The sequence below is a fragment of the Anguilla anguilla genome, chromosome 2, assembly GCF_013347855.1.
Source record: "Anguilla anguilla isolate fAngAng1 chromosome 2, fAngAng1.pri, whole genome shotgun sequence".
Taxonomy (NCBI): Eukaryota; Metazoa; Chordata; class Actinopteri; order Anguilliformes; family Anguillidae; genus Anguilla; species Anguilla anguilla.
This window is the reverse complement of record NC_049202.1, coordinates 45840500-45856409: the sequence shown is the minus strand read 5'-3', so window position 1 is coordinate 45856409 and position 15910 is coordinate 45840500. Positions and strand designations below refer to the sequence as shown.

The following is a 15910-nucleotide window of genomic DNA, read 5'->3' as shown; positions in this document are numbered from 1 at the left end:
CTGCTTCTATTGGCTTAAAATGTACACGTGATTCATCTTGGCCAATCAGTATTGAATGAGTTGAAAACAAATGTCATTTGCGCTTTTGTTTGGCAATCCATCAACGCCGCAAAGGTTACATTGAATAACAACAGCCTGCTCTGTTGTGGAAAGAAGTAAAAGCTTATGACATGCCATCGTAGCGTATAGAATGACTAACGTCATATGAAAATAATCTTTTTATAGCTGCATATAGTCCTCTGGTAAGTAATCTGAATGCGTAATTGCTCAGAATTGTGGTGCTTGCCTTTTTTTTGCTGTTGCCTGTTTTCTAGTGCATTTAGCAGTCTCTCTTAGTTTGTCTTATCGTTGTTGTTTTCGTTTTGTTGGGAGTTGAATTTGCAGTGCAAAATTAAAAATTTAACTCGCAGTGTAGAGTACAGAATACAGCACCAGTACAAATACGTGGATATGGTCAAATTAAGAATTTCAGAAGATGAATACCCTAAAGCAAATTCTGAATTATTGAATCAAATCTTTAACCTTTGATTAGCTACTTGAGTGTCGTGCAGTTCTTCTTGGATGATAGCCTAAATAATGTGACGTCATAATTTTTGTTAATAAGTGCATGCATGCAGTCCCGTGGAAACTGATCTGAAAGTTGCACAGAATTGTGCATGCCTTTATTGTTGTTGCCTGTTTCGTAGTGCAGTTAGCTGTCTGTCCACTTATTTTAGGCTCGTTGTCCATTGTCGTCGTTGTTTTCGTTTTGTTGGAGTTGAATTAGCTATTTGCTGTGCAAAAGTTACAATATAGCACACAGTGCTGTAAAATAGAGGACACCAACAGTACTAATACAGGACTAGGGTTAGAGTAACTATTTCAGAAGTCTTGCTAGTAATACCCTATATCTATTTCTGAATTATAAAATCAAACATGTATCCTTTAGTCTATTCTGGTACGGTCTCAGGCTTGGATGTTTTCTCAAAAGATTTAAGTTAGTGACACACACATATGAAGTAGGCTACATTCTGCAGAGGTGACAGATGCTGGGCTGCATTCCATCATTTTAATCAGTGGTTCTTACTAAGGAAACTAATTGGAAAATGGCTTATTTCTACACTGTGAGTTCCAAGTCCACCCTGGGTGCTCATTCTGAATTGATGGTTTGTGGGTGAGAAAATAAATAAATGGCAACAGACGCAGAACCTGCAGTTTAGTGCAGTGTTTTGCAGACTCCCCACAAAACCTGCATTCAGGGCTTATATTGACATCATACATAAGTATCCATAAGAATCAAGGAGAGGGATGGACAGTGAGAGGTAGTAGGTGGCTGGTGGCTTTGTTAGATTAATTCTAGGAAACCATAACCACTAGCACATGGACCATGGACTGGCAAGTGCAAAAAAAATTGGTTGATGCAACAATGTTCAAGCAACCTGAATCTCTATGCTCTGAAATTACCGTAAATGTAAACAAAGGAACAAGCTTTTCCCCATATATTTGTATCCACTGTTCGTACTTGAGCTTGCTATGCTGAGAACATTATTACCTTAAGTTACTTTTCTTTGTTCACTGTCCTCTTTTGTTAATGTTGGGACATAATGTGCTTACATAGTCTTTGAAAGCTCTGTCTGTTTTTGATAGGTTGGTTATACATTTAAAACATTTTTAAATGCGCTACTTTGCAAATTATAAAGAACAGCTTTCACAAGACTAACATACTGTGTATGAACACTACAATATGATCTCCTTATTTTGGAGACACATTATCACTAGGAAATGTACTCAATTGTTCATGCCAGACTATTCAGGTTCTAAAATTTGTTGAGGTAATCAAATATGTTGCCAGGATCATACTCTGCAAGATGGTGTCCTACAAGCTCCTGACCCCTGAGGACGTGTACTTTTCGGGCCCTACATCAGTGGACGAGCCATTGGAAGAGTCGGCAGAGGACAAACCCCCTGAGAGCCTCCTGCTAGAGAAGAAGACTGTTTGCTCCACCACCACAGGTTTCATAGCCCTGGGCACCTTCCTGCTGGTGGTCTGTGGCGTATGGCTGATCAGCACCATTTTCTGGCTGCAGAGCCCGAGCGGCAAGCTTCCACACGCACCACCGCCTCCTGGCTCGGCCCCGGTCCCGGCCCCAGCCCCAGCCTCCAGCTTAGCCCCACAGCACGGGCAGGGCAATGCTACCCCTCCATCGGAGTCCTGCAGCACCATCCCTGAGGCCTGGCGCTTCGACTGCTACCCAGAGAGAGGGGTGGTGGTGACACAGGAGCTCTGCGAGGCGAGGAACTGCTGCTTCATCCCGGCGTCAACGGGGAAGCCTCCAGCCAAGAATGGCGTGCCCTGGTGTTTCTACCCCCCCAGCTTCCCCACATACACACTCGAAACTCTGAATGACACTGACCTTGGTTACACTGGGCAGCTGACCAAGAAGGAGAAGACATACTACCCCAAAGACATCGAGACACTCCAGCTGGACGCCTATTTTGAGACGGACTCGAGGCTTCACGTGAAAGTAAGAACCTGTTCATCCACGGACAGATCTGTGCTCAACTGCCTTTTTATGAGCTGACAACCTTATAAGCAGTACAAGTAATTCGATGAGTCTTCAGTGTCAGATAGGGTATTATCGCATCTTAATGTCCTCTTTGTCCTGTGATGCACATCGTTTCATTTTATTTGCTCTTCCTCTCTGTCCAAGATTACAGATCCCTCTACTGCCCGCTTTGAAGTCCCCATATCTGTGCCTAATGCCACAAAGAAAGCATCCAGCCCTCTCTACACAGTGGAATTCTCCAAGAACCCTTTTGGATTGGTAGTGAAAAGGACTTCAACTGGGACAGTGATGTATGGATTACCGTCTCACTTTACAGTTCTCTCAAACACAAGTCAAATATTCAGTATCTCAATAATTAGTTTTAAAATTTTTCTGAAGGTTACGTGGAGTTTGTTTTTATGGCCGAGGGGGCTGAGGTATGCTTCTGCTCCCTGTCACGCAGATTGAACACGACGGTGGCTCCGCTGTTCTTCGCGGACCAGTTCCTGCAGGTGTCTACGTCCCTGCCCACACAGTACGTCTATGGGCTGGGCGAGCATCGATCGTCCTTCCTCCACAATGTAGAGTGGAATACCCTGACCATGTGGGCTCGTGACGTTCCTCCGACGGTAAACATTCTTCTTCCCCTAATGGTTCTGTCAAAGCAAGGACTTTAAGGAACATGAAAGTAATGTGTTTTTCCATCATGTGTTTTTTAACATTCTGGTCAGGATTTCCTTGTTTGCACAATCATTCCTTTTTCTAATTGTTTTCATGAACCACAGATTGAGATCTAATCAAAAAAGGAAGTGGTGCACTGTAGAGCTGCTTACCCCGCACAATTTAATTATGCACGTATGCAATCCAACATAATTTATGTCTTGTTAAGGGATTCCAGATTAAATATGGAGTATTTCATTTGGTATGTCCTCTCATTCTGACCTTGGCAATAGTTAATAAAGAGTACATTTTTATCTCCTTGCTTATTTCCCCCTTAAGGAACTGACTAACTTGTATGGAGTTCATCCATTCTACCTGGGCATGGAGCCAGGCGGATCAGCTCACGGCGTCTTTCTGTTGAACAGCAATGCCATGGGTGAGCAATCGCACTTGCATTCCTCCGAGGGGACATATGGGTCCAATTGGCCCCTGGGGTGCAGGAATCTTTGCCCTCATCTTTCTTCTCGCTGAATTTGTGGACAATTCACGGAGTCTCAGATTGCACTGAAGCGTGAAATTATATAAATTATTAGCCTTGTTCCAGGGTGGCGCGGCGCACGATTTATGAGAACGTGTCTCGCTTGTTGGCCAAGTCATAAAACGCTGCGTCAATGTGTCTTCCAGATGTTGTGCTCCAACCGGCGCCTGCCCTCACCTGGCGCACGATTGGCGGCGTCCTGGACATCTATGTCTTCTTGGGTCCGGAGCCCAGCTCTGTAGTGCAGCAGTACCTGGAGGTTGTAGGTAAGACGGAAAGACATGGAAGAGCCAGGCGGCGTGTATAACAGACAGACCTGAACCCTTAACGCATGCTGTCCTCTTCTTTTCATAGGCTTTCCTGCTATGCCCATCTATTGGGCTCTTGGCAACCACTTGTGCCGCTGGGGATACAAGTCAAGTAATGCCACCTGGGACGTGGTGAAGAATATGAGAAACTATGGGATGCCTCAGGTGCTGAACTTTTATTTGGTCACAAGATTGGGTACATCATAAGAAACCATTATGGGAATATGAAATTTAGTCTTTATTTTGCTGTCCTTTCATTTAATGGGCCATGGAAACACAGAATAAAAATATATCTTTGCTCAGTTGAGACTGTTAATGGCATTTCGCACCCACACTAAATCTCAGTGCTTTTTTTAGTCTTTGTGCTAGGCTCCCTATGTAGTCACGTGTTCCTAAAGCTTGTGGTCTTTTTTAGGATGTACAGTGGAATGATATTGACTACATGGACCGCTCTCTGGATTTCACATTTGACCCTCAGCAGTTTTCCACACTCCCAGACATGGTGAAGGACTTGCACAGTCATGGACAGCGCTATGTCATGATCCTGGTATTCAGTTTTGTTTATTTGGCAGATTACGCATATCCATTTCATGCTGGCCAATGTTCTAGACTTTGCTCTCTGAGATGTCTGCAGTATTTTTATCATTTATGATATTTTCCAGGCATTTGTCTTTGTGTTTCCAAGCTTCTTATAGGAAATTTTGCGTCTTGATGTTATTCTTTTTGTGTCTTGTCAGCTGTGGCTTAGCATCATATGACATGGTTATCTGTGTAGTCTTCCCGGACAAACTCCAGGGCCCTTCTAGCAAACGTTTTATGAACTAGCTGAATTCACTCTCTTTACAAGTAGAATGCCTGCATAAGTGAAAGGCAGTTGAATCTTTGGGCAAAAATACTATGCCAATACTTTTGCTCCACTTTTCCATCTGTTTTGACCACATGTGTCTTTGTGAACTGCTTGCACTGCAGCATGTATGTGTGCTTAGGTAATGCATAGCATGCATGTTCTCTGTTCAATTGCAGGACCCAGGGATCAGTAGTACCCAGGAGCCAGGCACCTATTGGCCATATGACGAAGGATTAAAACGTGGCATCTTTATCAATGATTCCAGTGGACAAACCCTGATCGGAAAGGTGTGGTCTAACAATAAATGATAAAACCTGTGTTTAGTTTGCACATACACTACCTGACCAGAAGTATCGGGACACCGCTCGGTCTGGGTCTGTTTTTCATGGTTTGGGCTAGGCCCCTCAGTTCCAGTGAAGGCAAATTTTAATGCTACAGCATATAATCACATTCTAGACTATTCTGTACTTCCCCAACAGTTTGGGGAAGGCCCGTTCCTGTTTCAGCATGACATGACAATGCTGAAACAGGAAGGGGCCACACTGACAGGTCCATAAAGAAATGGTTTTGTCACGAATGGTGTGGAAGAATTTAACTGGCCTGCACAGAGCCCTGATCTCAACCCAGTCTAACACCTTTGGGATGAAAAGCCAACTGTGAGCCTAATCACCCAATCAGTGCCTGACCTCACTAATTCTCTTCTGGCTGAATGGAAGCAAATCCCTGCAGCAATCCCCCAACATTTAGTATAAAGCCCACCCAGAAGAGTGGAGGTTGTTATAGCAGAAAAGGGTGGACTAACTCCATATTAATGCCCATCATTTTGAATGGTATGTTGGATGTCAGGTGTCCACATACTTTTGGCCATATAGCATATCAGCTATATATTCCCCCCATTATTTTGTAATAAAGTTTAGTAACTTGCCTTTGCTGCTTTTTTCTATCATACACTTGGTTGAAAAAGCATTTGACACAGAAAGTTCAATTACTTAAAATAATCCATAAAAATTCAGTGACTCATAACAGCTGTAGTCCTGATTTTAAGTTGAACTTTAAGCAGACATCTGACTTCCCAGAACTGTGGACCTGTTTTGCTGTGGTTGCGTGGATATGACTAATCAATATATTTCTTAACCTTAAGTCAAAATTAAATTAGTTTTTTGGCAATGCATTCTCTTTAGAAGTTTCATTTCATCATTATAAAATACAGTGAGAAATAACCAAAATGACAAGCTGCTAAATGCCTTTTCAGATGTAATTCTTGTGCTCTCTTAATTTCATTTTCTCGTTGTTGTGCTTTACTCTCAGGTGTGGCCAGGGTTTACAGCCTTCCCTGACTTCTCAGACCATGAAACACATGAATGGTGGTTTGAGAACCTCCAGAAATACCACGCCAAAGTCTCTTTTGATGGACTCTGGATTGTAAGTCTTTGCTGACAGAATTTGTGTAGTCATTTGGAATATGAATAATATCATTATACTTTTATATGTTATTATATATGTATCCCCATGTTCAGGACATGAATGAGCCGTCAAATTTTGTGGACGGATCACTGAAAGGCTGCCCGTCAAATGACCTGGAAAATCCTCCTTACACTCCTGGTGAGACACCTGACATGACATAACAGCTCCCATAGACATTGAAGGATTCTGTTAATTGTATTGGATGGTATAATTTGTCCCAGCAATGTTTCATGGAAGTTAATATTTGGGTAAATACTTAACATATTTGTGCTTACTAAATGGTGGGCAAAACACATGATCTTCCTTTCTCTAATTTTCACACCAAGATATTATTCACGCACATTTGGTGCAACAATATCTGCTGATTGGATAGTATTTATTTAAATTTATTGCTTGGAATTCTTTCTTGGAAAAGACAGGTTTTTTGGCTCAGCGTAAATGGCTCAAGCCCTGTGGAAACAGTTCCTGTCAACTGTAGTTGTCACAAATATTTTAAAAATCTCCTGTGAATGGTTCCAGTGTGAATGCTAAACTGCTCTTGTGCTTTCATTGGCTCTTAGGGATTCTTGATGGCACACTCAGGTCAAAGACACTGTGTGCTTCAGCACTTCATAAAACATCTGTCCACTATAACCTGCACAGTATGTATGGTCTGATGGAGGCAAAGGCATCTTCCTGGTCAGTATCTGAACTGAAGTGATATTTTTGAACTGTCATTGAAAGCAAAATATCTTTTTACAGCAAGCTCAGGTGTACAGTAATGAGTGCTTAGTACTTGCAGTGCTCAAAACCCAATACTTCTGATCAACAAAATTGCCTAGTGTGTAAGGAAAATAATGTATTTCCCCTACACTTTGGACAAAGGCTCTAAGCTGGTCCAGCTGATAGACTTCAAAAACACATAAATGAAAATTGGACTTGCACTGTTTTCGAAGTCCAATGTCTGCTTTCTATCAAATTTGCTGAACTGTCATAATACAGACCAATCACAAGAGCTGTGCAATGAATGGGGCTTTTGTGCCATTATGGACTGGGCTGGTTTTGAGTAAAGATACGGATAATTTTAGTAAAGTTTATTTTACAGAGAAAGCCATAGATCCAGTCCCATTTAAATTACTTGCTTGATAGAAATTCATTCAAAAAAAAAAAAAGTAAAAGTCCAACTTTATCCAAACCTTGATGATTTGGACTTTTTCATGATTAAATCTGGCTCAGTCGCACTCTAGAGTGGTTTCTCTAGAATTTTCCAATGCATATGTTGATAACACATTCGAAACACTTTTTTGTTATTTGCTGTATCCTGTGGAGTTTAGCTGTCTTTCATTTTCACCTGTGTTTTTCAGCCAGCCTTTTTTATTTGGCAAGGGGCTGGACGTTTTAGATGCCATGACTTGTTGGTCATCCAGATAATTTAGGGCTGCTTCATATTGCACACTTATCTGTATTTTGTTTTCTTGTTTCATTGATCATTGAAGACATGCAATAAAATGGCTGGCTGTATTTGATAAAATGTCTGGGGGAAAGCCAGGAGATGCCCTGAGTGGACTTTGTGTTTCTTACAGTGCAATATCACTTTTAGAACGGTTTAAACTTTTCTTTCCTTTCAGCGCTTTGAAGAGGATTCTGGGAAAGCGTCCCTTCGTGATTTCGCGCTCCAGCTTCCCGAGTCAAGGCCGTTATTCGGGACACTGGCTGGGAGACAACCGGAGCCAGTGGAAAGATCTGTACAGCTCCATCCCTGGTGAGGCACGGCGCGGATCTCGGGCTGAAATACATGCGCTACTCCTCTCGTGTATCCGTGCGTGTCTGAGCGCGTTTCTGTGTGTCTCTCTCTCCCTCTGCCCAGGCATGCTGACGTTCAACATCCTGGGCATCCCATTGGTCGGCGCCGACATCTGTGGCTTCGGGGGCAGTACCACGGAGGAGCTGTGTGTGCGCTGGACCCAGCTGGGCGCCTTCTACCCCTTCACCCGCAACCACAACTCCATCGATGAGAAGGTGCCCGTCCACGAGGCACTGCCCAACTACATGCGCCCGGTCCACTAATGATGATGTCACCGGGCACGGTGTGAATATGATGGAGAGTGTGTTTCCTCCACGCAGGCCCAAGACCCCACGGCCTTCAGCCCGCTGGCCCGCACGGCCATGAAGGAGGTGCTGCTGCTGCGCTACTCCCTGTTCCCGCTCCTCTACACCCTCTTTCACCACGCCCACCTGGAGGGCCACACGGTGGCCCGGCCCCTGCTCTTTGAGTAAGAGTCACCCTCTCCCTCCGCTCCGTCTCACTGCCAAGCCAATCGGCCACCATGTTAGAATGCTAGACGAGTACTAGAAACGCAAATGTCTCTCACACACATCATACTGATCACATTTGTAATTGCTGGTATAGGTATTCATTCCTCTGTTATTTTAAATATGCTCGTTATAAGCCTGTTTGCTGGCATGTGTGCAGTCTGGCAGAATCCCTGTCCTGGTGCTACAAAAAATGGTTTCTATTTCTATTCTATTTTGTTCCAATCGTTTGCTGCAAGGACATTTTGTCTCTAATTGTTAGCGTTTCCACTGTTACTGCTGATAAGTGAGTTACCCTGGGGTTTTATAGTGTTTACAGTCGCTCTCCTTTAGTGACGGGAGGACTAGCCCTAATCTTATATTTTATTGGTGCTGTAAAGCTAGGGTGGGAGTTGATTATAACGGCTTTGACATTAGCGAAACGGCTGAGGAGTACTTGACTGGCAGGCGCTCTGCAGATTCGATCAGATGGTTCTGGAACTGTACTGAAGCGGAGTCCTTGGCGTGGAATGCTAATGAACATAAAAATTTAATCACTGTTTACTGTCACACTGTGAACATCTGCACAGCATCAGTCAAGCAGTGTCACATTTTCCTTATCATCATTATCATATGCTCCTGAGACTATGTCCACAGTTAGAAGCCAGCTTATGCAACTCCTTGGACTATTTGATTGATGGGGACCTTCTGCGTGTTACTTTTATTATCCTGGATGAAATCAAATTGGACTGCAGTAAAAAGACATATTTGTTCTATTCACTGACCTGCACATTGAATGTCATCATTTTCATAGTTATGTATTTTACCAAAGGAAATAAAGTCTCTGATATTAAGTAGGCCTGTTTGTTATTATGGTGATATTTTGAATTAGTGAATTTTACATTTTTTGTTTATAATGAAAGTTGAAAGTTTTTATACTACCCACTGCTGGACGATTTGATAATCATGGTTGAAGATCTTGTTTCTCATGCCATTAGTAAGGCGATGCACAGAATTTTTTATTTTTTTCCCCCCACAACAATCATTGGTGATGGAATACCACTCATTATAAGAATATGAGCTTGTGTAGGCTTAGTTAGCCCTTGGATAGGAGACCTAGGTTTTTGCCTGAAGTGGTATTGGTGAGCTTGTAGGGGGCCCTCTTTTCTCAGTAGCATCAGAAATGCAGTACCCAAGCACAGTGAAGGTACTGCCCTTCAAGTGAGATGTGAAACCTGACTCACTCGTTTAAGACCCCATGGCACTTTTTAAATGAGTAGGGATGTTAAACCTGTTGCCTAAAATCCTACAAACACTGGCTGTTTACATCTGGCCACCCCCAATATCTGATTGGTTACACAGTCCACTGCTTTGTCACTGCAAAAGAGAATTGAGCTCTCACTTGACCTTCCTGGTTAAATTAAAAAGTAATTTGTTTTTAAGGTGATGGAATTGTGTATGTTGGAGTAAACTCTGTGAGGTACTAGTGGTTTATGTTGTTTCCATTTTACCATAACGGTTGTTTTATTTGAAACAGGTTTCCAGAAGATCCAAGGACATATAGTATAGACAAGCAGTTCCTGTGGGGGAAGAGCTTGCTCGTCACTCCTGTATTGGATCCTGGTGTGACCTATGTAACTGGATATTTCCCTAAAGGACTGTGGTATGACCTTTATACTGTAAGTAACATCATTTCATACTTTTTGTAAAACTAATGGTCTATGGGTATATATTCTTGAATTTTCCATGTCTTGTTGGGTAAACTGGTGCCACCTTTTGTTTAAATCAAGAAACTGCTCAAAAGTACAGGAAATGTAAATACAGTAGTTTTGATTGTAACCACTGACTTAAAATTAAAATAATTCTGGATGTAATTATCAGGAAAGTAACCGTACACAAACAGCAGAGGACATTGTTGAAGGGAAGTACATGCTAGGAAGCCAAATGGAAGAGTACAGAGCTGATATGAAAAGGAAGCACAATGGAAACTGAAGATGTGTGTGGTGATATTGCAGGGTAGCTCTGTTAGGAGCAGCGGAGAAGAGCTGAAACTGCAGGCCCCACTGGACAAGATTAATGTCCATCTCCGTGAGGGAGCGGTCATTCCCACACAGGTAGATCTCAGCGTCACCGACAACTAGGGGACTCCTTGACTCTCTCTGAAAGTCAGAATAAGGGCTTGCTCTGTCTGCAAACGTGTGCATTTCTGTGTGTTCGTACTGCACTTGAGCTCTTCACCGAGATTTTTTACGCTGGCAGAGATTATTGGTTGAAATGTTTATGTTGTTAGATGAAATGAAATTTTTTTCCTCATTTATGTTCCCCAGAGGCCCAACACCACCCTGTGGGTGAGCAGCGGCCAGCCCCTCCACCTCATTTCCACGCTGACGGATGACGGGGCGGCTGAGGGGGACCTCTTCTGGGACGACGGGGAGAGCCTGGACACCTACGAGACCGAGCAGTACGCTTACATCGTGTTCCACGTCGCAAAGGTACGATCGCTGAGGGTCTTCTGCGGAGAGACTAGCTCAGGACACACTCTGGGAAGCGAGCACAGATGCAGCGCCACAGATATCTCTATTCATTGCACAGCTGTGAGAGTTCCTTTGAGAAAAGAACTATGTCATTCAGCTGCCAGAACTGAGGCTGAACCTTTTTTCGTATGTGAACGAAAGTACAAGGGCTTAGGTTTGAAAAGAGAGATCAGAGGTAAAAAATAAAAATAAAAAATCCGTTCCCTCATACAGCTGCAGGCTAAAGTTTATACTACAGTACCATTAAAATATATGTGGTTTATTCACCACATAATGGCAGGATATGTACGTAAATTGTACGTTATTGCTTCATATGATATAAACTTTATTTCAACCACACAATTTATATTTCAAATATGGCATCTTTAATCTTGTGCAAAAGAATAGCCATTTGGCAAAAAGGTGACTGTTTCTTCAGAGGTTTAAATACTATGGGAATGTCTATGGGATGGGAGAAGGGGTGGAGTTGAGATTTTCCTCATGTATTTAAGGCCCGTGAGCTGTTTTTTTGGATATAGATGTTGTACAGAAATTGTTTTCATGGACTGCTATACTTCCCACATAGCAAGGGATTTATAAGTGGATCATTGACTAAGCATCGTACTGACCTCGTGAAAATATATTTAATAAGAACAAAATGTTATGCAACAAGTTTGTATTGGCATAGACACAAATGATGAGGTTTTAATCTATTGCAGTCTTGTCTGGAATAGTCTGCAATCCACAGTATCCCCAAACTTAGTAACAGAAGAAACTGAAGGTTCATGACCAGTCTGGGCTTGTTTCTGTCGAGGGGATTTTAAAGCTTTGAGCTTTTGAAAGTGACTGAACAAGCAGAAGTAAGACACAACCTTTGCTTAATTTGTTGAACGATATCAGGGTTAGGTTACTCAAAAAACACCAAGTCTCCAAGTTATGTGACCTTAGGATGGTCTAGGGCAACTTGATCTGTTACTGTCTTTAGCTATGAACTCAGTGACTGTTGATGTAAACCTGGCAGGCAGATAAATTGCTTCAGTTCATATAGTTTTGTTCAGCTCCATTGCTTTAGTACTTCATAGAAACGGTAACCAAGCAGATATATTTATGTTCTCGTCACTTATAAAGCTATGTTGTTCCTACTGTGGCTGACACATGGCTTTTCCATGTGTGTTATTGAATTGGGCGTTTTGAGGTTTGTTTTTCTTTTGTCTGGCAACCCCAATGCCGCTTGACTCCAAGTCTGACATCATTTTATAATGGAGTGTTGATACGTTTCTTAGAAATTGAATTGTTTTTAAACGAAGGGGGACTTTTCAGAGGCTACAGCAAACCCTATAACAACTGTAATGCCAAACATCACGTGATTTCATTAGTTGTAGCGGAACATTTGTAATGTAATGGCTCTACGTAGTGGATTTCAGCTATAGTAACCATAACTGTAAACAAAATTGTTGTTTTTTTTTTAGAATACCATGACTTCAGAAGTACTTCATGATAATGTAGAGGCGAGCTATATCACCGTGGAGACCGTGTCCTTTTTTGGATTGAAGAAGGAGCCATCCACTGTGACCGTGAACTCGCAAGATGCTGCATTTACGTACACAGCCAACCAGGTTTGAAGTGCCCGTTCTCTTATGAAGACCAGGCCTGAATGGCTTGCTAGTGTCATTGCTGTGCAATGTGCCGTGCTCCTTATAAAACAGCTCCTCTCTCTGTTTGCAGGTCCTAACCGTGACAGACCTCGGTCTCAGCCTCAGCCGAAACTTCACAATCAGCTGGACATAGTATTGCACAAAGCGTCCGAAGAATGTGTTCTTGTATTTTGCTGGCACTGGATACCTCTACTGCTTTTTTTTTCTGTGATTAAAAATGATTGTGTTCTTTTACTACAAAATTACCTGGCAACTCATGGAAGGGGCTGGTATATTGAAAGTACTGGTGGAATTTCCAGAAGCTTCTAAGGAACAGATTGTCAGTGGGTCAAGTGTTGATAGTCCTAGCACTTTTTTAAGACCTTCCGGTAGTGTATAAACTAATAAAGCAGCTTGCGAGAAATATCCATACATTTATCATTTCAATATTTGAGTTACTATGCCTCAGATTTTTATAATATCGGTAGAATTGCGGTGTACAGTGCAGTAAGTAACTTTTTGTGTAAATATGTGCTCAGTGTTTACAAGCTAATTGCACTAGTGAAAATCATTAACAAGGAGCATGGGGGGAAATGTGAATTTTAAATTGATTTCATATGTGTGTTCATTGTTCTTTTGCTTCTGGGAAGCATACGGCTTTTTAATGGAAAGTGTTTCTGTGCTTTGAAAAATATGGGGGAAATCCCAGGATTCTAAATGAAAAAATGGAAGCTCCATTGTCTACATATCTGGCTTTTTAAGTTGTTTTGGGTGCATTGTGCCTTAAAACCATCCAGCTGTGATATTGGTCTAGATTAATTTTATAGTAGCATAGCTTTTTTGCCGCAAATTGAATCAATTTCTTTGGAGGTGCAGCTTCTGAAACACTGGTGTATAAAAGTGCTCCCCCCAAAGAAATGACATTTAGGGGAGCTTTTTGAATCTGACCCATGCAAATGGATGTGCCCATAACCGGTGGTTTATGTGCATTTGCTCTGAACTTAATGTAATTATTTAGATTTAGATTAAAGGTTATATTGAGATGTATCATAATATGAAGATAAGTATGCTGATTTCAGACCCTCAGGATCAGAATTAATATGTTCTGTATTTATGAATGTATCGCTTTTTTCCCCGCACTGGTTTCCATTGGGAGAGTCTGTATCAGTATATAAATGTGGACTTGGAATAAAATATATATTTTTATGACTCAAGAAATTAGAATAGGATAATAGTCATAAATGTATGAATTTAAAGCTTAACACATACTCGCCAGACATGAGATTCTGTATGACCTCTCAGTTATTTTTCAGCTAGTCACACATTAGGAAAACCACAGTTGGGCATACGGATAAGTAAATTGAAAAGGCACTTTTCTGTTATAATATGCTATGGCTGAACATGTTTCTGTATTGCGGACATGGCTGCTTCTGAAGTAGCCGTGTGAAACGGTGCATGTTCTCTCATTCAGCAGGCCCTGTCACTCATCTATCTGTATTGGCTTTGTTTTTCCTTTCTTCTTAGCAGGAGCATGACACCTGAAACATGCTGACAAATGTTTTTATGCAACAAATCTTGTTTTTTTTGCGTTAATGGTTCCTGCAACTGTAGCAACTTGAATTGTATTTTGAAATTTCAGGGTTTTGTTTGATTGTAAACCTGCAATTAAAGAGCGTATCAAAGTGTGGATCTTTTTTCCTTTTTTAAATTGGATTAATATGATTATTGGACATTATGAACTGCCAGTTACCTTTTTTGTAGCAATGCAAATGGAAGTAAACTGCAAGTGCTTTTTTATATTAATATTTATTCTTAAACCGACCCATAAATTCCAGCGGAACGCCAGTTCCTAAGACCCCATCATGGTCTGGCATTGTGGGACTTTGCCAGGTTTACCTGAGAATACTTCAGTGTAGGCAGGGAATGATGCTCAACAACCTGTTTAATTACTTGAAGCATTCTAACAACAGAAATAAATTCCATGTAATGTATTTCTACCGGTCTGCCTATATTAGACAGTATTTAAATGACACAAGCTGTGGTTGGTTCATCAGTCATTCTGAACATACATCGGTTGCACAGCATATGCAAAATATAACGGTATGATGTAATTGCTATTGAATATCTTGTATTTGAAGATAACTTCTGATAATGATAATGAAAAGTAGCTGTGTCTTTCCCATATCACACATACCAAAATTATGAATGCAGATAGTTGTGCAGACATCTGTATGTCCATTTCAGGACAGAAATAATAAAGAACTGAATATTTCAGGAAGCAGGTATTCCTTGGTTTTGACCCACCGGATCACCTGATCTCTACCTCCTCTGTGCTACAGCTACGTCACCACTACTTCTGTCACTGGCTCCACCTTTATCCCATTGCCACTTCCTAATTTCCACAACACTAATTTCCCACAACAATGTCCACCACCATCTTCACTCCATCCACACTATTTCTGCATGTTGCTGCTCCAGCTCAGTGTTGAGCAGTGCCAGTGCTGACGCGTTGATGGAGAGGCAGAATATATGTGTCCCTGGCATGCTCTCTGCCTCGAATTAGCCAGAGGCCTTTTAAACCACTGAATGGGAATCCCAGTCACCAGCGAGGCCTTAGCCTTTATATGTTCAAGGCCTTTTTCCAGGCAATTATTTTGAAGTGCTGTTGTCCCACACGGAGTACATTCTGTTCTTTAGCACCAAGTTGCCTTGTTACTTCCCCTGCTGGATTCTCTGAACTCCAGGCGGTAATTACATTAGTTGATTCACACAAACAGCACAACATTCAGTGAAATAAAGGCAACGTACTATGTTGTGTGTGGGTAACTTTTTTTGTTTTGACTGACTGCATGGAAACAGCTTTCACCATGTAATGAAATTACATGAACATACTGTACTGGACACTGAGCATTTGAATACATGTTTTCAATGATGGACACTAAATAATTTTCAGGGAAAGTCTATACCATGACCCCTCAAACCAACGCTTCATCAGGCAGAATGCACTGGACACAATTCTTGTATTCAGTTTGGATGAGTGCATAGTAACAACTTCAAATATAATATTTGGTGGGACCTTGCATCAAAGAGGCTGGTGTTTGTTTTCATGTGTAACTCCTTTTTATCTCCAACTGTGTTCATTAGGATCTG

At 41.7% G+C, this 15910-nt stretch overlaps 1 protein-coding gene across 1 annotated transcript; it reads left to right on the top strand.

Annotated features, from left to right (window-relative positions):
• Positions 1-76: 76 nt before the first annotated feature.
• Positions 77-14447, top strand: si:ch73-12o23.1 (lysosomal alpha-glucosidase). The gene is made up of 20 exons (XM_035406087.1): positions 77-242; positions 1832-2504; positions 2691-2836; positions 2989-3154; positions 3525-3621; positions 3870-3989; positions 4078-4196; positions 4447-4578; positions 5055-5165; positions 6187-6300; positions 6396-6480; positions 6903-7020; positions 7950-8083; positions 8189-8340; positions 8446-8594; positions 10151-10292; positions 10629-10727; positions 10941-11105; positions 12596-12742; positions 12852-14447. Exons 2-20 carry the CDS (start codon positions 1848-1850, stop codon positions 12912-12914), a joined length of 2916 nt encoding a protein of 971 aa, XP_035261978.1. The 5' UTR covers positions 77-242; positions 1832-1847; the 3' UTR covers positions 12915-14447.
• Positions 14448-15910: the final 1463 nt, after the last annotated feature.

Excerpts from the sequence above, each read along its gene's own strand:
- si:ch73-12o23.1 (XM_035406087.1), top strand. The coding sequence starts at position 1,848 with ATGGTGTCCTACAAGCTCCTGACCCCTGAGGACGTGTACTTTTCGGGC. Across the intron at positions 2,505-2,690 it reads ACTCGAGGCTTCACGTGAAA|ATTACAGATCCCTCTACTGC; the intron begins GTAAGAACCTGT and ends TCTCTGTCCAAG. Across the intron at positions 4,197-4,446 it reads GAAACTATGGGATGCCTCAG|GATGTACAGTGGAATGATAT; the intron begins GTGCTGAACTTT and ends GGTCTTTTTTAG.